The sequence below is a fragment of the Monodelphis domestica genome, chromosome 6, assembly GCF_027887165.1.
Source record: "Monodelphis domestica isolate mMonDom1 chromosome 6, mMonDom1.pri, whole genome shotgun sequence".
Classification (NCBI taxonomy): domain Eukaryota; kingdom Metazoa; phylum Chordata; class Mammalia; order Didelphimorphia; family Didelphidae; genus Monodelphis; species Monodelphis domestica.
In genome coordinates, this window is record NC_077232.1 from 287,987,845 (window position 1) to 288,009,073 (window position 21,229).

A 21,229-nucleotide genomic window follows, 5' to 3' on the forward strand; every position below is an offset into this window, starting at 1 on the left:
GTCCTCAATAATACTTTGGATATACCCTTCTCAATAAGCTCCTTCATGACACAAGGATGTAGGGACTATTTTGATACTTGCTTACAAAAAAGGTTTTTCTATGAAAAGTCATTAATTTATATTTTTAAATATTTATTATATATTTATTTTTATAATATATATTATATAGAATATATAGAATATTTATTTTATAATATATATAATATGTCAATATATTATCATATTTATTGTATATTATATATATTGTATTTATATTTAAACTTTGGTCTTCCTGTCCTTGCAGATTTTATTACCTTGAGTGACTGGTCAACTGCTGTGGAGTCTGTGCTACACCTAGGCTTGCCTTGGCGAGTGCTGAGGCCACAGCTGGTGACTCACATTACTGGTAACATGTTAGAATACAAATCCTGGCTAAGTGACTTAGCTAAGAAGCAGCTGAGTCATGAGGTACGATTTCTTCCCTCTCTCCTCTTCCGTCACTTCCAACTACCCTTTATGTGTTGTCTTCCCCCATTAGAAGGTAAACTCCTTGCTTGTTTGGACTAGTATTCCTAGGGATCAGTACAGTGCCTGCCTGCCTGTCTGTCTGTTGTCCATCTGCCCATCCATTCATCTATCTAGCTATCATATCTATCCATCTATTGTCTATTGATCCATTGATTCAACTATCTATCTGTCTGCCCATCCATCTGCCCATCCATCCATCTAGCTATCATATCTATTCATCTATTAGCCTATCTATTGATATATTGATCCATTGATCCATCGATTCATTTATCTGTCTGTCTGTCGTCCATCTGTCTATCCATTCATACATCTATCTGTCTGTCTGTCTGCGATCTGTTTGTCTATCACTGATCTTCCTTAAGGTGCTGTGGCTAGCAGAATATAAACTGCAAAGCAGATAACATGCCCACACTGGAGTTCATTATCTTTCTTCCCACGTCCTTCCCTCTTCCCATATTACTGTTGCGGGTACTACCATTCTTCCAGGCAACCAAACTCACAATCTTGTCCTCACTCTCACTCTCCCCACATACCAATCATTCAATAAAATACATTATCTACCTTGTGCCAGATACTGTACTATATTCTAGGGCTACAAAAAGAATCAAAAGACAGTCCCTGCCCTCAAGGAGTTTACAGTCTTATTGGAGAAACAATGTATAAACAAATGTACAAAGCAAGCTATATACAGGATGAATAGGAAATAATTAATAGGGAGAAGGCACTGGAATTAAGAGGGGTTAGGGAAAGCTTACCTAATCTGTTGCCATTTCTACCTTCATAATGTTACTCATGAATGTGCCCTGTCCACGCACACAGCTGCCACACCGATGTAGGCTTTCATCGCCTCTCCTCTAAACTGTTGCAGTGGCTTCCCAATTAGTGCCTCTGCCCCAAGTCTCTCTCCATTCCATCCTCCATTCAGCTGACAAGGAGATTGTCCTAAATACAGGTCTGACCATGTAACTCTTACTCGGTCAACTCCAATGGCTCCTTCTTACCTCCGGGATTACATATAAAATCCTCCCAACTCACTGACTCACTGACACAGAGTGTTCCCCCTCTTCACCTCTCCCCTTCCTTTTTGACCCCTCTAAACCCATCTTATGCAGGATATCTCTCCCAGTTTCTCTCCTCCTCCCCCCAGTGCCTTCCTTTTGAGACAACATCTCCTACTCACATTGTAATGATTTTGTAACTACAAAGCTGTCTGTAGGTTGTTTACCCCTATTAGACCATGCCTCCTTAAAGACAGAGCTTTATGTTATTGGCCTTTTTTACGCCCATGGTTCTAAGCCTAGAACCTAGTGTATAATAAACATTTGTTGACTAACTGACAAGTAATCTCTTGTAACAAAGAATAAAAAGGAAAGGGACATAGAGAGAATTTCAGCAAAACAAAATAACTCCTCAACCAATGTAATAGAATATACTGTGTATCCCCCAGCTAGTCTCTGCAAAAAAAAGAGAGGGGAGGCATACCCATATATTTAGAACAAGATGACACAGACATTTTGTATTAAATTATTTAAAAAAACAGGGCAATAGTGAGAAATCTTTAGGGTTTTCTCCTGAAAAGGAAATGATCATGGGCACTGGTCAACATGATCTCTTCTAATTCTTTTCTTTTTTTTTTTAAACCCTCACCTTCCATCTTAGAACCAATACTGTGTATTGGTTCCAAGGCAGAAGAGTGGTCAGGGCTAGGCAATGGGGGTTAAGTGACTTGTTCAAGGTAACACAATTAGGAAGTGTCTAAGGCCACATTTGAATTGAGGACCTCCCATTTCTAGATCTGGTTCTCAATCCACTGAGCCACGAAGTTGCTTCCATATTTCTTTTTTAAAATATATTTTGGCTGCTGGGGCGGGGGAAGGAAGGCAGGTTTTCATCCACTGGATTTCTTTGTATCCCTTCCTCTTCATCTCCCAGAGTATCCTCTCTCATACTAAAGGGTTTTTCTCTACCACTGCTAAATCCTACAATCAATATGATTAATCCTAATTTATAAAAATTCAGGTCACTTCTTAAGATTGGATTAATCTTAAGATTCAAAAGAAAATGATTTTTTTCTTGCAGAACATTCAGTCCAGCCTGCTGGAAGTGCTTTACAGAAACCGATCCAACCTGGAGACCATATTTCGGATCATAGACAGTGATCATTCAGGTAGATATGTAATTGGTTTAAGGAATTTTTGGAAAATAACATGAATTTTACAAATTGTAATTCAATGGTATTAAATTCAAATAGAAATGGATTGCTCTGGGCTGTATATTGACTTAGAAAATGAAAAATTAACATAATTTATGTTGTGCCATATTTTTATTTATTCTGTTAAGCATTTCCTAATACAATTGAATTTGGTTCAGTCCACACTCTGGAGATTTTCAGCCCATGGAATAATTGCTGCTGATTTTCAGTCTCTTTTCTGATTATTTAGGTCTTTGGAAAAGCAAGTGTTTTTGAGAGAAAAAGACTAGGTAAGTGACAGGCAACAGGCAGTTATTAAACATCTATAATGTGCCAAGTATTGTGCTAGTCACAAAGGACTAGAAAGAGGCTACACAAATGAACCAATTCCTGCAATGAACAAGTTGGTATTTTATGGGGCACCTTAGGGAAGGCAGGGAGGGAGAGGAAGAGGGGGAAGGAAGGAAAAAGTAAAAAACTGTAAAGAACTTGACCTGGTCACCTGAACTTGTGAGGAGGGCAAGAAATGGTTCATGACATCCTCCTTAGTGTTGGATGCCATGGTCCCATTCAACTCATAGTTTTTTTCTGAGAGGGAATGCCTCCTGGAGGATTTGGGCAGAGAGTGTGGGGGGGGAGCTTTTTTAGGAAGAATCCTTTAAATTAACAGAGGATACTTGCTTAACTGATTTGTACTAGCGCCTCCATTATTGTTGTTCAGTCATTTCAGTTGTGACCAACTCTCTGCTATTTTGGATTTTCTTGAGAAAGATACTGGAGAAGTTTGCCATTTCTTCTCTAGTTCATTTTGCAGATGAGGAAACTTAGGCAAACAGGGTTAAGGGACTTGCCCAGAGTCACACAGATAATAAGTTCTCATGCTGGATTTGAACTCAAGAAGATGAGTTTTCCAAACTTCAAGTCCAATATTCTATCCACTGTGCAATCCAGCTGCAAACATTCCTCTGCTGCACATTCACTAACTTTTGACACCACTGAAATACTTGGATGACTCTTCAAACAAGGGACAGGGTTGCTATACAGTTTGGACTTAATGAGTATAGGTTTTTCCCTATTCTTTTTAAAAAATTAAATAAATCCTTACCAGTGAAGGTATCATCAATGAAGAAGAAAGTAAAGCAATCATTAAGAGTTATTTTTACTCAATTATATGCCAATAAATCTGACAACCTAAGTGAAATAGATGAATATTTATAAAAATATAAATTAACAGAAGAAGAAATAGAATAAATAATCCTGTATCAGAAAAAGAAATTGGACAAGCCATCAAAGAACTCCCTAAGAAAAAATCCCTAGGGTCAGATAAATTCACAAGTGAATTCTAGCAAACATTTAAAGAACAACTAATCCCAGTACTACAAAAACTATTTGACAAAATAGCTGAAGAAGGAGTTCTAAAACCCCTTTTGCAACTCAAGTAGCATATTGATAACTAAACCAGGAAAAAAAGAAAAAGAAAACTATAGATTTATTTTGCTCATGAACATTGAAGCAAAAATTAAATAAAATACTAGTAGGGAGATTACAGCAATATATTACAAGGATAATACGCTATTAGGACCAGGTGAGATTTATAGTAGGAATACAGAGTGGATTCAATATTAGGACAATTGTTGGCATGATTGACTGCATCATTAACAAAGCCATCAGAAATCATTTGATTATCCCAATATATGCAGACAACATTTTGATGAAATATAATATCTATTCCTATGAGAAACACTAGAGAACACAGGAATTAATGGCGTATTCCTTAAAATGATAAGAAGTATCTGTAATGGAGATAAATTAGATGCCTTCCCAGTAAGATCTAGAGCAAAGAAGAATGTCCTTATCACCACTGTTATTTAAAATTGTACTAGAAATGCAACTACAGCAATAAGAGAAGAAAACGAAATTGAAGGAATTAGACTAGTTAATGAAGAAACAAAACTATCACTATTTGCAGATACTATGATGATATACTGAGAGAGTCCTGAAGATTCTTTAGTTTAAATAATTAACAACTATAGCAAAGTTCTAGGATATAAAATAAACCCACATAAATCATTAGCATTTCTTTTTATTTACCAACAAAACTCAGGAACAAGAGATAGAAAAAGAAATCCCACTTAAATTAATTATAAATTTAAAAAATTGCTCATTTTATGTTTGGACTGAATATTTAATTGGTCGCCAGGGATTTAATTTCTAAATCCCAAAATTGAATTACTAAAGTCAAATGGAATTCATGGTACTTTATTTTACAATACAGGAAAGATATAAAGGAAGAGATAAAAGTGGGGAGAGAGAGAGAGAGAGAGAGAGAGAGAGAGAGAGAGAGAGAGAGAGAGAGAGAGAGAGAGAGAGAGAGAGAGAGCTAGAGAGAGCTTCTCCTGAGCCAGGTAGAAATTCTAAGGCCCCATCCAGGGGAAAGGAGTCTCAAGACAATAGGCCTTTCCCAGAGGCTCATGCCTCCAGAAAGGGCAAGGAAAAGAAGTCAGCCTTTACACTCATCACGTTGTCAGTTTAATCAGCAGATTCTTTTAACAGCCTCAGCTCCAGCAGGCTTCTCTCCAAGTGTCTCTCTTCATTCCAAGTGTCTCTCTTCACTCCAATTCTGAGTGTCTGTCCTCTGTGTGTCTCTGTTTCCACTTTTGAAGACATTTTTCTCTTGTGTGACTTCCCCTAAATTTTTTAAATTTACCGTTAAATAAAATAAATAAAAGTAAATAAGTAAATAATAAAGTAATAATAAAGTAAGTAAATAAATAAATAAAATAATTGTAAATAAAGTACTTAGGCGTGTTTACCTGCCAAGCCCAACCCAAGGATTATATGAAGACAATTACAAAACACTTGTCACACAAATTAAGTCAGAACTAAACAACTGGAAAAATATTAATTGCTCATGGGTAGGCTAAACCAATATAATAAAAATAACAATCCTGCCTAGACCTACTTATCCACTGCTATATTAATCGAATTGACCAAAAATTACTTTATAGAGCTAGAAAAAATAAAAACAAAAGGTGACTTAGGAGTAACGTTATTAAAAAATCATAATCATCAAAACAATTTGGTACTGGCTAAGATGTAGAGTGGTGGAAGACACAACATATGAGCACATGTAGCAAATGAGCACAGTAGCCAAGCTTTTGGGATAAGAAAGCAGTATATAAAAACTACTGGGGAAAATGGATAAAGGTATGGCAGAGTCTGGATATAGAGCAACATCCCACACTGCATACCAAGCTTAAGTCAGAATGGATGCATGATTTGGATATAAAAGGTGCTACCACTAGAAAATTAGGGGAGCATAGAATAGTTTATCTGTCAAATCTATGGATAAAGGAAGAATTTATGACTAAACAAGAGAAAAAGGGTATTATAGGAAGTAAAATGGATAATTTTGATTTTATTAAATTTAAAAAGTTTTGCACAAATAAAACCAATGCAATCAAGATTAGAAAAGAAACAAATATTGATTGGGAGGGGGGAATTTACAGCAAATCTCTCTGATAAAGGCCTTATTTCTCAAATATAAAGAGAAATTAATCAAAGTATAAATACACAAGTCATCCTTCAATTGATAAATGGCCAGAGTTTCTGAAGGCAGTTTTCAGATAAGAAATCAAGGCTATCTACTATCACACGAAAAAATGCTCTAAATCACCCTTGGTTAGAGAAATGCAAATTAAAACAACTCTGAGGTATCAGATTGGATATTATGCCAGAAAAAGAAAAATCATAAATATTGGACAGGGTGTGGGAAAATTGGGATACGAATGCACTGTTAGAGGAGTAGTGAATTGATCCAACCATTCTGGAGGGCAATTTGGAACTATGCCCAAAGAGCTTTAAAACTGTGTATATCCTTTGATCTAACAAACCACTACTGTCTGTATCTCAAAGAAACTTTTAAAAAAAGGAAAAGGAACTATTTGTACAAGAATATTTATTTATAGCAGCTCTTTTTGTAGTGGCAAAGAATTGAAAATTGAGGGAATGTCCATCAATTGGGGCATGGCTGAACAAGTTGTGGAATACTATTATGCCATGAAAAATTATGAGGATGATTTCAGAAAAACCTGGAAAGACCTACACGAACTGATTCCGACTGACTTGAGCAAATTGAAGGATTGTGAATGATACTATTAGCAGTACAATGGTCCAAGACAATCCCCAAGGACTCATAATAAGAAATGCCATCTACTCCAGAGAAAGAATGATTGAGTCTGACTCGTATCTTTCACTATCTTTCACTTTTTTTCAAGTTCTCTTCTACAAAAATGACTAATATGGAAAATTGTTTTACATTATTGCACATGTAAATTCTGTATCTAATTGCTTGCTGTCTTGAAGAGGGGGGGAGGGAGTTAGGGAAGAGGAGAATTTGACTCAAACTTTAAAACAAATTTTAAAAATTTTATATAATTGAGAAAAAATAAAATATTTTAAAAAGTAAGATTTCAAAAATAACCTTTACTTTATATTGTAGTATCTACAATACTAAATATTGATTCTAAGGCAGAAGAGCAGTAAGGGCCAAACAACTGGAGTTAAGTGACTTGTCCAGGGTCACAGAGGTAGGAAGTGTCTGAGGCCACATTTGATCCCAGGTCCTCCCATCTCTAAGTCTGTCACTCTATTCATTGAAATATCTAGCCTAACTTTTCCCTCTTCTTTTAGCAAAAGTGAATGAGCAATACTCTTCCCTCTTTCTAATTAGATTGTCCTGTCTTATTCTTTCATTCTTGGTTATTAAAGCTATTTATCTTTCCTCTCTAGGACTCATCTCGTTTGATGAATTCAGGCAGATATGGAAGCTCTTCAGTTCTCACATGAACATTGACATAACTGATGAAAGCATCTGTGACCTAGCTCGGAGCATTGACTTCAATAAAGATGGAAACATTGACATCAACGAATTCCTTGAGGCTTTCCGCCTAGTTGAACAGTCACACCTGGAGGACAAAGACTGAGCTGAAGAGCTCAGAGACTAGTGGCAGCAGTTGTAGTAGCCAGGAAATCCACTGACCTTGGAATCCACCAGTCAAAGTGCCTTATAAGACTAGCCAGACTACTAGGACATCTCTTCTGACCCACCTTGTACCTCCAGCTTCCCCAATACCTGTGCCCTTCATCACCATAAAAAACATATAAATTGCAGGGTCTGCTGGCAAATTGAAAGATCAAACACATTAAGCGGGAAATGGCACCAGAAAAAAGGTTTCGTCTAGGTTTCTTGTAACATCGCCAGTTACTTCTCCTACTAGGAGGTCAGTTATTGATGTTTTTTCATTTCCCCAATTACACATAAAAAGTTTCTAATTTTTTAAAAAGAATATTGTGTCTCAAATTCTCTCCCTCTTTCCCTTCTCACCCTCCTAACTCCCCCCTACCATTGAGATGGTTTGCAGCCTCATAGAGATTTTACATATACAACCATGTAAAACATTTTTCATATTAATCCTTTTGTGGAGGGAAACTCAAATAAAAAAATGTAGAAAATGAAAACATTTGCTTTGGTCTGGTTCAGACTCTTGTCAGTTCTTTTTCTCTGGAAGCAGATGCCATTTTCCAGCATGAGACCTTTGGGTTCGTTTTGGATCACTGTCTTGCTGAGAATAGGTAAACCATTCACAGTTGTTCATTGTACATAATATTCCTGTCATTGTGTTCTCTTGGTTTGACTCATTCTACTCTGCTTCAGTTCATGCAAGTCTTTCCAGGTTTTTCTAAACTTCTACTGCTTGTCATTTCTTAAAGCACAATTTTATTTCATTTCAATCATATGCTAAAGCTTACTCAGCCATTCCCCAATTGATGGGTATCCCCTCACTTTCCAATTCATTGCCTCCACAAAAAAGAGCTACTTTAAATATTTTTGTACATATAGGTGCTTCTTTCTGTTTTGTTTTGTTTTTTTTTATCTCTTTGGGATACAAACCTATTAATAGTATTGCTAGGTCAAAGGATATCTACAGTTTTATAGGTAGAGGTCCAACGCTCTCTAGAATTACTGAATCAGTTCACAAGTTCCCAAAAAGCACATTCCTGTCTCAATTTCCTCATACCCCCTCCAGGTTTTGTCATTTCCTTTTCTGTCATAATAGCCAATATGAGAGGTATGGAGTGGTACCTCAAAGTTATTTTAATTTGCATTATTCTAATTAATAGTGATTTAGAGCATTTTTTGCATGACTAAAGAGTGCTTTAATTACTTTGCCTGAGAACTGCCTGTCGTATCCTTTGACCATTTATCAATTGGGGAAAGGCTTGTACTCATATATTCAACTAATTTCTCTATATATTTGAGAAATGAGGCCTTTTATTAGAGAGATTTTGTTTAAAAATTTTCATACCATTATGATTATTACTCTCCATCCTATTTCTCCCTATTTAGTTTTTGATATCCACTTCCTGCAGTTTCCCTCTTTTCTATCAGCTCCATCCCCTTTCTCTTATCTCTTTCCCCTCCTACTTTCTTGTAGGGTAAGAAAGATTTCTAAACCCAATTGATTGTACATGTTTTTCTCTCATTGAACCAATTCCAATAAGAGTAAGATTCACCTGCTCCCCTCTCCCCCTCTCCCATTTTCCCCTCCACTGTAAAACCTCTTTCATGCCTCTTTTGTGTGAATTTGTCCTATTTTTCCTTTCCTGTCTCCCAATGCATTTGTCTTTCTCATGCCTTAATTTTATTTTTTATATCATTCCATCATATTCAATTCATGCCCTTGCCCTGTGTCTATGTATACTCCTTCTAACTACTCTAATAATAAAAAAGTTCTTTGGAGTTATAAGAATCATCTCCCCATTTATAGATGTGCACTGTTTAACCTTACTGAATGTCTTTTGATTTTTCTTTCTTGTTTACCTTTTTATGCTCCTATTAAATCTTCTATTTGAGTCAGATTTTCCATTCAGCTCCGGTATTTTCATCAGGAATATTTGAAAGTCCTCTATTTCATTGAGTACCCATTTTTCACCCTGAAAAACTATACTCAGTTTTGCTGGGTAAATGATTCTTGGTTGAAGTCCAAGATCCTTTGCCCTCTGGAATATCATATTTCAGGTCCTCCAGTCTTTTAATGCAGAAGCTGCTAAATCTTGTGTTATCCTGACTGTGGCTCCATGATATTTGAATTATTTCTTTTTGCAATATTTTCTTCTTGACCTGGGAGTTCTGGAATTTGGCTATAATATTCCTGGGAGTTATCCTTTTGGGATCTCTTTCAGGAGGTGATTTGTTGATCTTTCAATTTCTATTTTGTCTTCTGGTTCTAGAACAGCACTAACAAAGTACTAGCACATGTGCACAGTCAGCACTCTGGGAACTGCTCTGTTCCCCTCTCTTCCCAGGATCATGTCTTTAAAAAAAAAAAAGATAAAAGAGAAGTTTTTGTGCCCTGATGGGGAACTTGTGCTTTTGTTATGGAGAGGGGGAAAGAGAGGAGAACCCCCTTCTCAAAGTGGGGTTCAGGGGAGACAGCAAATGTTGGCTCAGAAAGAGGGGAAGGGGTTTGAAGATTTTCCTCCTTCTGCCTTCCCTTCTTAGCTAAAGCTGCTCTCTCCAATTCTCTCTTATCCCTCTTGTCCCCTCTCTACTACTCAAGACCGAAAGGTCTCCCCTTGATCCGTTCACTCACACTCAGCTTGGGGAACAGATAACTTTTAATGATAACTCAATCAGGTAATACAAAAGAAATAACCGGCAGGGAAGAATGGGAAAAGTAAAGTGGGGAAAGGGAGACCCCGTCTCTATCTAAACCCTTTTCCTCTCTCCTCAAGTTTGGGGGGAACTCAGGCCTTGGCAGCCTGAGCCCCCTGAGAGAAAGTCAGGTTGACTCACCCCTGGGCAACAGGAGCTGAGGTAAAGTCTGCCCAGGTTTCTCTTCAGAAAGTCCCTTCAATTGAGAAGTGTTAGGGGGAAGGATTTCCAGTCAGGAAAAGTGGGTAACCATCAGGAGAAAGTCTTTTTCCCAGCACTTTTTCTCTAGTGCCAGCCTCTATCACAATCAGAAGACATTTTTTGCATGCCCTACCTCTCTATCCAGTTGCCCAAAGTGAGCATTTCCTTCCTCTACTCTTTGGGGTAATACGGGGGCTAACAGGCAACTTAAAGTTGCAGTCTGGGCACACGAACTTGAAATCCTCTGCCAATGGTATTCTAGAATATAAGGACAGTTTTCCTTGGTGATTTTTTGAAAAATAATGCTTAAGTTCCTTTTTTAAAAATCATAGCTTTCGGGTAACCCATAATTCTTAAATTATGTCTCTTAGATTTATTTTTCATGTCAGTTACTCTTCCAATGAGATATTTCACATTTTCTTCTATATTTTTTTCGATTCTTTTGACTTTGATTTTATCTTGATGTCTCAGAGCCATTATCTTTCCATTTGCCCAATACTGTTTTTAAGACATCATTTTCTTGAATGAGCTTTTGTTCTTCCTTTTCCATATGGCTAATTCTACTTTGTAAAGAGTTCTTTTCCTCACTAGATTTGTATACTTCTTTTTCAAAATGGCCAATTCTGCCTTTCAAGAAATTCTTCTCTTCAGTGCATTTTTGTATGTCTTTTTCCCATTTGGCCAATTCTCCTTTTTAAAAGAGTTCTTCTCTGCATTGGATTTTTGTGCCTCTTTTATCAATTAACCTCTTGTGATTTCCAAGGTATCTTCAGTACTTTTTGTGGCTCTTTTACCAAGCTGTTGACTATTTTTTCATGATTTTCCTGTATCACTCACATTTCTTTTCTCAATTTTTTCTACCTCTCTTATTTGATTTAAAATAATTTTTTTTATTTTCTCCATTAATTCTTTTGGGGCTTGAGAGCAATTCATATTTTTCTTGGAGGTTTTAGGGATACAGCAGTATTGACCTTGTTGTCTTCTTCTGAGTCTGTGTTTTGGTCTTCTTTGTCACCAAAATATCTTTATATGTTGGGTTTCTTTTTTGTTGTTTGCTCATTTTCCATTCTTTTTCTTTTAATTTTAAAAATTATTAAAGTTGGGCTCTGTAATTGAGGTGAAGAGAACATTGTTCCAAGCTTTGGGTTCTTTGTGCAGCTGCCCTCAGAGCTAACACTGCTTTCAGTTCTTTCAAAGTGGTATGATATAAGGAGAGATGTGTTTAATACTCTCCTGGCCTGTACTCTGGTCTGTGAGTAACCACAAATACTTTCCCCCTTTGGAACTGTGATCAGGATCCCCTGATCCCTTGTATCCTCAAGCACTGGTGTGGGCTAATGTTCCTTCTCCCCCTGAGACCCTTCCCAGGACTGCTATGTGATCTGCATATGGGCAATGCAACATGAATCTTACACCCAGAGCTATCAAAGGGGTCCCTGTAGTTGTTTGACCCCCCACTTACTATCTGTGGCTAAGAGCTCTGGAAGCCTTTGCTGCTGCTTCTGTTGTTCCTAGGACCCACTGCCAAGGTGGGACCTGCTCTACAGTGCTGCTTTGTGTTCTACCTCCACCCCAGTGCACTAGATCCTTCATGCTGGCCTTCTTTCTAAGTTGTTTTGGGCTAAAAATTACTTCATTCTATCTTTTTGTAGGTTATTCTGTCCCAGAATTCATTCTCAGGTGTTATATTAAAGTTTTTTTAGAGGATAATTTGGTAGAGATTAGACATATATACCTTCATTACCATCTTCAGGGCATCAGTTTTTAAAATGTAATGATCAAATAAATGAACGATGAATCCATGCCGATGTAAGTTGTCCAATGTAATCAATACAATCTTTCATTCCAATGTATTTTTCCTGATGGAAGGCTATTACACAGGTTTATTCTTTTCTTCTTATCAAATGAGATATTTGTAAAATTCTTAGCACAATGCCTGGCACATAGTAAGGGCTTAATTACTACTCATTCCCTTATTCCCTCTCCTTTCCTTAGAGAGAGGGATCTTTTTTCAAATTCTGCTTAAAAAAGGAAAAACAAAAACAAATGATAAAGTAAAATTTCTCTTGAAAATCCCTAATAGGCGATTTGCTCTTCAGTCATTATTTCCAGCACACAGTGATACTCAGACATTATGACAGGGTTTTGTTTTTTTAGTGGATAAAAACAATTATGAATTAATATCAGCCATGCATTTTTATGCTATTTGCCACATTTGGAAATGCTCTTCCCTTCCCAACTTCATTGCACTCCCAACCCCTTAACTCTACCTATTCTTTAAGGCCCAGCTCCAATTTTATCATCGACATAAAACATTTTATTTAAACTTTTATCTCTTGTCTTAGAATTGATACTATGTATTGGTTCCAAGGCAGAAGAATGGTAAGGACCAGACAATTGGAGTTAAGTGATTTGCCCAGGGTCACACAGCTAGAAGTGTCTGAGGCCAGGTTTGAACCCAGTACTTTTTTCTTGAAGCCTGACTCTTATCTACTAAACCACCTAGTTGCCCCCTTCATGAAGCTTTTCCCCATCCCTTCATCAGTTCTGATACTTCTGTACTTTGACTTTGCATAACATTGATTCTGTATCTCTCTGAGCTATCATTCACTATAAAAATAATATTTTGTTATTTCATCTCCCTTTACTGATACACCTTGCAGTCCCTAAGTAAATGTTGTAATGAATGACTGTCAGCAAAAACAGTCGTCACTTTCTGGCTAACTTTTTATAAAATTTTCAAAGATACTTTATTTTCCCAATTACATATAATAACAATTTTCAATATATATAAAGTTATAAGATCCAAATTGTCTCCCTCCTTCCCTTCCCTCCCACATCTCAGAGATGATAAGGATGTTATCTGGATTACATATGTATTATGCAAAACATACTTCCATATTGGCCATTGTTGTAAGAGAATATTCACATAAAGTCAAAACTCCAAAATAAAACCATAAATAAATTAACACGAGAAATAGCTTTGATATATCTGCATCTGACTCCAACAGTTTTTTCTGGAGGTGGATAGTGTTCTTTGTCATAAGTCCTCTGAATTGTCCTGGATCATTGGATTGCTGAGAGTAGGTGAGTCTATCACCGATGATCACTATGCAATATTGATGTTACTCTGTACAATGTTCTCTCGGTTCTGCTTATTTCACTCTGCATCCGTTCATATAGGTCTTTCCAGCTCTTTTTGAAATCATCCTGTTCATCATTTCTTATAGCACAATAGTATTCCATCACCAGCAGATACCACAATTTGGTCAGTCATTCCCCAACTGATGGACATCCCCTCAATTTCCAATTCTTTGCCACCACAAAAAGAACAGCTGGAAATATTTTTGTACAGGATCAAAGGGTAAGCATAGTTTTATAGCCTTTTGGGCATAGTTCCAAATTACTCTCCAGAATGGTTGGATCAGTTCACAACTTCACCAACAATGTGTTATTTTCTGAATTTTGCCACATCTCTTTCAACATTTATCACTTTCCTTTACTGTCATATTGGCTAATCTGATAAGTATGAGGTGGTACCTCAGAGCTGTTTAATTAGCATTTCTCTAATGAAGAGTGATTTAGAACATTTTTTCATATTGTTTTCTTCATCTGAAAATTCCTTTGGCCATTTATCAATTAGAGAATGACTTGTATTCTTATAAATTTGACTTAGTTTGAAATTATATCTTTATCAGAGAAATTTGTCATAAATTTTCCCCAGTTTGTTGTTTTGCTTCTAATCTTTTAAATTTAACATAGCTGTTATTGATTTTACATTTTATAATGCTCTCTAGCTTTTGTTTGGTCAAAAATTCTTCCCTTCTCCATAGATCTGCCAGCTAAACTCTTCTATGTTCCCCTAATTTACTTATGATATCACTCTTTATATCTAAGTCATATATCTATTTTGAAATTATCTTGGTGTAGGGTGTGAGATGCTGATCCAAACCCAATCTCTCCCACACTGTCTTCCAATTTCCCCAGCAGTTTTTGTTAAATAGTGAGTTCTTATCCCCAAAGCTGAGATCTTTGGGTTTATCATATACTGTCTTGCTGAGGTCGCTTGCCCCCAGTCTATTCCACTGATCCTCCTTTCTGCCTCTTAGCCAGTACCATATTGTTTTGATGACTACTGCTTCATAGAACAGTTTGAGATCTGGGACTAAGAGGCCCCTCCTTGACATTTTTTTCCATTAATTCCCTTGCTATTCTTGATCTTTTGTTCTTTCAGATAAATTGTTGTTATTTTTTCCTGGTTGTACAAAATAATTTTTGGTAATTTCATTGATATGGCACTGAATAAGTAAATTAATTTGGGTAGAATTGTCATTTTTATTATATTAGCTCAGCCTACCCTTAAGGAATTAATATTTCCTGGCCAACTTTATTTTTTTAAACCCTTATCATATGTCTTGGGAGTCAATATTGTGTATTGGTTCCAAAGCAGAAGAGAGGTAAGGGTTAGGCAATGAGGGCTAAGTGACTTGCCCAGGGTCACATAGCTGGGAAGTGTCTGAGGCCAAATTTGAACCTAGGACCTCCTGTCTCTAGGCCTGGCTCTCAATCCACTGAGCTACCCAGCTGTCCCCTCCTGGCCAACTTTAAAAGGAGATGAGTCCCAGAAAGTTTATCCTTCATCTTCTTTTCTTTTCTTTTTTTTTTAAACCCTTACCTTCTGTCCTAGAAACAACTCTTAAGACAGAAGGGCAAACCTTGACTTGCCCAGATCCACATAACTAGGAAGTATATGAGGTCAGATGTGAATCCAAGGCTGCCCCAGTCCTTAATTTTTGAAGAGGAACAATGGTATCACAGGGTGATGTCTTGACTTATGCATGAATTAGATTTAAGTGAAGCAGTCATCAGCCTCACTCTCTCTTTTTCAGCCATCAAAGTCCAGTGGCAAGACGAAAGTCAGGATGACTGGTGATGGCCAAGGATGCACTGGGTGACCTTGGCATCTTCAAGGTCTTACCAAGCTCTAAGCATTCCAAGTTGCCTGTTTCAGTTTCCTTCATGGCTGTTAGAATAGATTGTTCTCATCTGCCCATTCACCTAACTCACCAACTGGTTTGAGGCTTGAAAGTTACACTTTCCTTGCTTTAGCCAGTCTGCCTAGAATTTTTTTGTTTACTGTAATAGGACAACTGCATATGGCTTCTTGGAGCCAAAGATGAGAGTTAGGTGACAGGTAGACCCCAAAGGTCTGAAAAGGGTTCAGTGAGCCCTCATCCCAGAGGTGCCAGTCTTCTGTGGGTAGCTAGTTGGTGCCATAGTGCATTGGCTTTCACATCCATACCTCACTAAGTACCAACTCTGTGCTAGGCAATGTGCCATGTACTAGGGATACAAGGAAAGGCAACAAAACAGTTCCTGCCCTCAAGGAGCTCCCAGTTTAATGAAGAAGTCCACATGCAAAGAACTATGTACAAAGAAGGGGGGTGCGTGTGTGCATGTGTGCGTGTGTGTGTGTGTGTGTGTGTGTGTGTGTTCAAGCTCTATAAGTTTACTCAGCTGTAAAATTGGGAGAAAATAGTACCTTCCTCCTAGGGCTGCTATACGGACCAAATACCTGTAAAGTGTCTTGCAAACCGTTAAGTATATAATACATATGTATGTATGTGTGTGCTAGCTGATATTAGAAAAGGGACAATGGAATATCCTTCCATGTTGTGAAGATCTGTGTGGACCTCTACTAACTGAGAAGGTAACTGAGGATCAAAGAGGGAGAAGGAGAAGCAAAATTGTGGTGGGATAATACTACAAATTGCCTAATCTAAAGATGGAAATGGGTAAGTTCTAGAGTCAGATGCCAAACTTAGCAAAAAGGGTGATTTAAGAAACATTATTATTGGGAGATAAACTTTGCAGACATCTTGGCAGGATTGGGGCTAGGGGTGGGGGTTCTACTAAGACAAGAACAGATAACTAGCTTTGCTGGACTTTCTTTGAGAATGTGGAGTAAGAGATGAGGGGGCATTTGATTCTGATGAATAAAGAGTTCAAAGAGAAATAAATGGACCTTGGGAAGAAGGGGCTGTGACATCTTGGTGGACACAATTTGTGTATCCTAACCTAGACCAGCAACCCTTGGAAGTCCCTGGAACACTTCCATGGGGTTCATGAAATGAAATTGGAGACGCGATGTAGTATAATGGACAGAGAACCAACCTTGAAGCCAGGAAGATCCGGGTTCAGGTCTCATCTCTGACACATTACCTATGACCCTGGGCTGATCACCAATTCTTAGTGCTCTGTACCACTAAGATTATAAATTGTAGAGAAGGTGCTCATTTGCATTGGTATCACAAATCCAGTTCCTGTCCCTAGTTGATCAATAAATCAGTAGAATATTGAAAGTATAATATATCTGGATTTAAAAGTCATATCATGATATGAGAGCAACAGAGACAGATCAGACAGACAGAGGAAGAGAGAGAGACAGAGACAGAGACAGAAACAGTGACAGGTGTCACTGTAGTGAAAAATTGTCACCAAGAGGACATGTCCAAAAAATGAGGCGACGAGGTGAAGAAGACCAAATCCATCAATCAACAAGTATGTAGTGAGACTGCCTCACAAGCTGGCATCAGAACTTGGGAGCAATCCAGTACACCTTCACTCATCAAGGCTGAGTAAGGAATAGAGTAGAACACGCAGACAGTAAGGGCAATGACCAACCATGACAATGACAGTAAGCAGGATAACTAACATTTCTAGTCTTCTCAATCCAGTCATGGATCCCAGCAGATGTAGGAATATAATTCTAAGTGCTCTATTGAGGGAAATGGTGCTGCTCTACACTTTCCAGACATGGAAAGTGCACAAAAAACTAAAGCAAGGATTGGTCTATTCTAGATTTCCCTTAAGAAATGTCCTCCTCAGAAAAAAAACACCATTCATAAGCAAAGGATAAACTATGGGAGTGGAAACACCAAGAAAAAGCAACTGCCTGAATACAGAGGTTGAGGGGATATGACAGAGGATAGACTCTAAATGAACACTCTAATGCAAATACTATCAACAAAGCAATGGGTTCAAATCAAGAAAACATCTAATGCCCAATGGACTTACGCGTCGGCTATGGGGGGTGGGGGGGAGGAAAAGAAAATGATCTATGTCTTTAACGAATAATGCTTGGAAATGATCAAATAAAATATATAAAAAAAAAAAGAAATGTCCTCCTCAGACCAAAATCAGAGCACTCTCCTGACCTGGAGGACGTTTGGTGCCTTCCTTCACCTTTTACAGTCTTGTTCTCTCATCTCCAGGAGCAACTATAAAATATAACATTTATACCTCATTTAAAAAAATATTTGTTGACTACTATGCTTTGTCACTGTGCTCTCACTTTTTAAATAGGAAAAAGAGAATATAAAAGAATATTCATTGAAAAAATAAATTAAAAGAAAATATAAAAATAAAAAGAAAACCCAGAGGAAATAAGCTGCTTCCAAAATTACTCCTTTCACTTAAAATGTCCAGAAGCCATATTTCTTCTTTTTTAAACCCTCATTTTCTGTCTTAGAATCAGTCCTGTACATTGGTTCCAAGGCAGAAGAGTGGGAAGGGTTCAACAATAGGGACTAAGTGGCTCACCCAAGGTTGCACAGTTGGGAAGTGTCTGGGGCCATATTTGAACCCAGGACGTTCTATCTCTAAGTCTGGCTCTCTACCCACTAAGCCACCCAGTAACCCCTCTCCTTTTGGGAGGTTGGTTGGTAACATGGTGCTAATGAAGAAAGGGCCAATTTCCCTAGAGGGCATGTTTCAAGTGAAATTACAATTGTAAACATTTTAAAAATTCAGACTAGACAACTGACAAGTCAGCATGATAATAATTAAATTGCTAATAGCTGCACCACAATCCAAATTGATCTTTAGATAAGGGAAGAGATGACTCCTCTAATAGACCTTGAAAGGAAAAAATGATGATTACCATAGGCAGAAACATGGAGAACAGCTGACATGAATAATGTAGCAAGAAATGATAAGATGAGATCCTGAAACCACCAGCATTTCCATTTGCCTAGAATGATGAGTGTGTAAAGAATGGAAATATGAAAAAAAAATCTGGTGGCAACCAAATTGTGGTGGCCCTTAAAAGTGCACCTGAGCAATACCACTAGAGATTTTTAAAAATGGAAACAGACCTGTTTGTATAAAAATATTCATAGCTGTACTTTTTGTGGTGGCAAAAAAATTGGAAACTGAGGGGATGTCCCTCGATCGGGGAAAGGTTGAACAAATTGTGGTATACGATGGCGATGAAATACTATTGGGTTCTAAGGAATGATGAAGCAGTTGATTTCTATAACAATTGGAAAGACTTCCATGAACCGATGAGGAGTGAAATAAGTAGAAACCAAGAGAACATTGTACAGAGTAACTGAAACATTGTACGGTCAAATGCAATTCTAGACTCTGCTACTATCCGCAATACAAAGATCTAGGACTATCCTGAGGGACTTTTGAGAAAGAAACTATCCACATCCAGAGAAAGAACTGTGGAAGTAGAAACACAGAAGAAGAAAAACAACTGCTTGATCACATGGTTCGATGGGGATATGATTGGGGCTGTAGACTTTATAAACGATCATCCCAGAACAAATATCAATAATATGGAAATAGGTCTGGATCAAGGACACATGGAAAACCCAGTGGAATTGCTCATTGGCTACGGAAGCGGGGTGGGAGGAAGGAAAGAACATGAATCATGTAACCATGGAAAAATTCTCTTAATCAATTAAATAAATTTTTTTAAAAATTAAAAAAAAGAAAGAATTGGAAACTTTGGAGAAAGCTATTTTGGCTGAGTGACTGAACCTAATAAGTCAAAAGCCAGGATGCAAAGACTTGAGGAGTGAATGAGAGGAGAGGCAGTGAGTATAGGCAACTTTTTCAAGGAGTTTTGTTGAGAAATGGAGAAAAGATATAGGACAATAGCTACCGGTATTAGATGGTAAAGTCTATGAAGGTATTTTTTTAATGATAGGGAAAGGCTTGGGCATGTTAGAAGGCAGCAGGGAAGGAATCAGGAAGAGATTGAAGATTAGAGACAGAAAGAATATGCTAGTTGGGGAAATCTTCTGAAGAAGATAGGTAGGATGGTATCAAGAGCACATGTAGAAGGGTTGCTCTTGGCAAGGAGAAAGGCTATTCTCAATGCTGGAGACTTAAATTGATGGGTAGCCCCTTAGTTTTTAGTTCTTTGGTACAACAGACGACAGTCAATCAATGGTCAATATTTACTAAGTGCTTACCTGGAAATATAAGGTATTGGACACTGAGATCCTTTCTCAAACTGATCTGTCCAGCACTCAAACTCTACAGCAGAGGGCATACCTCCAATGGGCTAACCATGTTGTTCAAATGCCAAATACATTGCCTTAATGACTATTTTACAGAGAACTCACAAGGCAAACACTCGCATGGAGACCAGAAAAAGCGATTGAAGGCCACTCTCAAGGTCTCTCTGAAGAACTTTGATATGGACTGAAAGGCATGAGAGACAGTTACAGGACTATCAAGCCTACATCAAAGAAGGTGCCATGTTTTATGAGCAAAACAAAATTGCAGTGGCTCAAAACAAACCTGAGATGCAGAGACATCTCTATCCCAAATATTCATAAGGGATATTTGTGTCTGGCTTGTGGTAGAACCTTCCCAGCTCATACTCTTGTAAGGAAGAGAGGATTTGAGCATGAGGTGGGTCTGCAGGGAGGTGCAGATGCAGGGAAAAGATTCTAGAATGGGGGGAGGGGGAAGTGTGAGACAGTTAACTGAGGTTGGGGCTGGGTCTTTCTCTGGTTTGACCTGGAGGGGCTGGCTGCTTTCCCTTGATGGCTGTTTCTACCTTATCTTTCCCATCCTACCTGCTTATCTGCTGGCATGTTGTCATCTCCTGAGCTTCCTGGTGTGATCCTGAACCATTTAGGCCATCTATGGTCTGTAAGATTAGGTCTGGGGTCCTTCTAGATCCAGGACCTCTCCCGGGCCCCGTCCTGCCAAACTGGCAAAACTCACTAACTCTATTACCATCAAAAGGGGGGGGGGTAGTGTAGGTTTATCTATATTAGGGACCGGGATCTTTAGATAGGTAAGGATCAGGTTAGCTCAAATCTGTGAAGACTCGGTGACGAGACATTTCTCTTACCCCAACCAGTCAAGATCTAAATAGATCCCTAAATACTGAGCTATTTAGCGTTCACGTTTCTGGGCTTGTTTTTTTTTTTCATCCACCAAACAGTGAGGTTGGATTGATTAGAAAAACTCTAAGCTATTTTCCAACTTGAACCTCTTCCCAATCATGAGCTAATATTTATGTGATTCATATATTGGAAGGACTTTATTAAGTAAAAAGTGCCATTAAATAGAAGGTGCTTAACATTCAGGTTCAGGTTAAGCATATATATATGTATATATAATATAGATATGTGCATAGAATATAATGCTACATTTCAGATAAAATATGCTCATTATCTTGTCAATCCAAATGTAAATATTAACTTCGTTCTATTAAAATAACTAATTTACTTCAGTGCTCCAACTTTCATTCCACATTTATTTCTCAATATTCCTCTTCATACATGAGGTGAAAAGCAAACAGG

The 21,229-nt window shown here is 37.7% G+C and overlaps 1 protein-coding gene across 1 annotated transcript in view; it reads left to right on the plus strand.

Moving 5' to 3' along the window:
• The window catches only part of PPEF2 (protein phosphatase with EF-hand domain 2), a 42,616-nt gene extending 31,274 nt beyond the window's left edge, over positions 1-11,342 (plus strand). The window contains exons 14-16 of the mRNA XM_056803830.1: positions 284-447; positions 2,587-2,674; positions 7,490-11,342. Of these exons, the coding sequence (XP_056659808.1) occupies positions 284-447; positions 2,587-2,674; positions 7,490-7,683 (446 nt within the window). The 3' untranslated portion in view covers positions 7,684-11,342. The remainder of the gene's footprint in view (positions 1-283; positions 448-2,586; positions 2,675-7,489) is intronic.
• Positions 11,343-21,229: the final 9,887 nt, after the last annotated feature.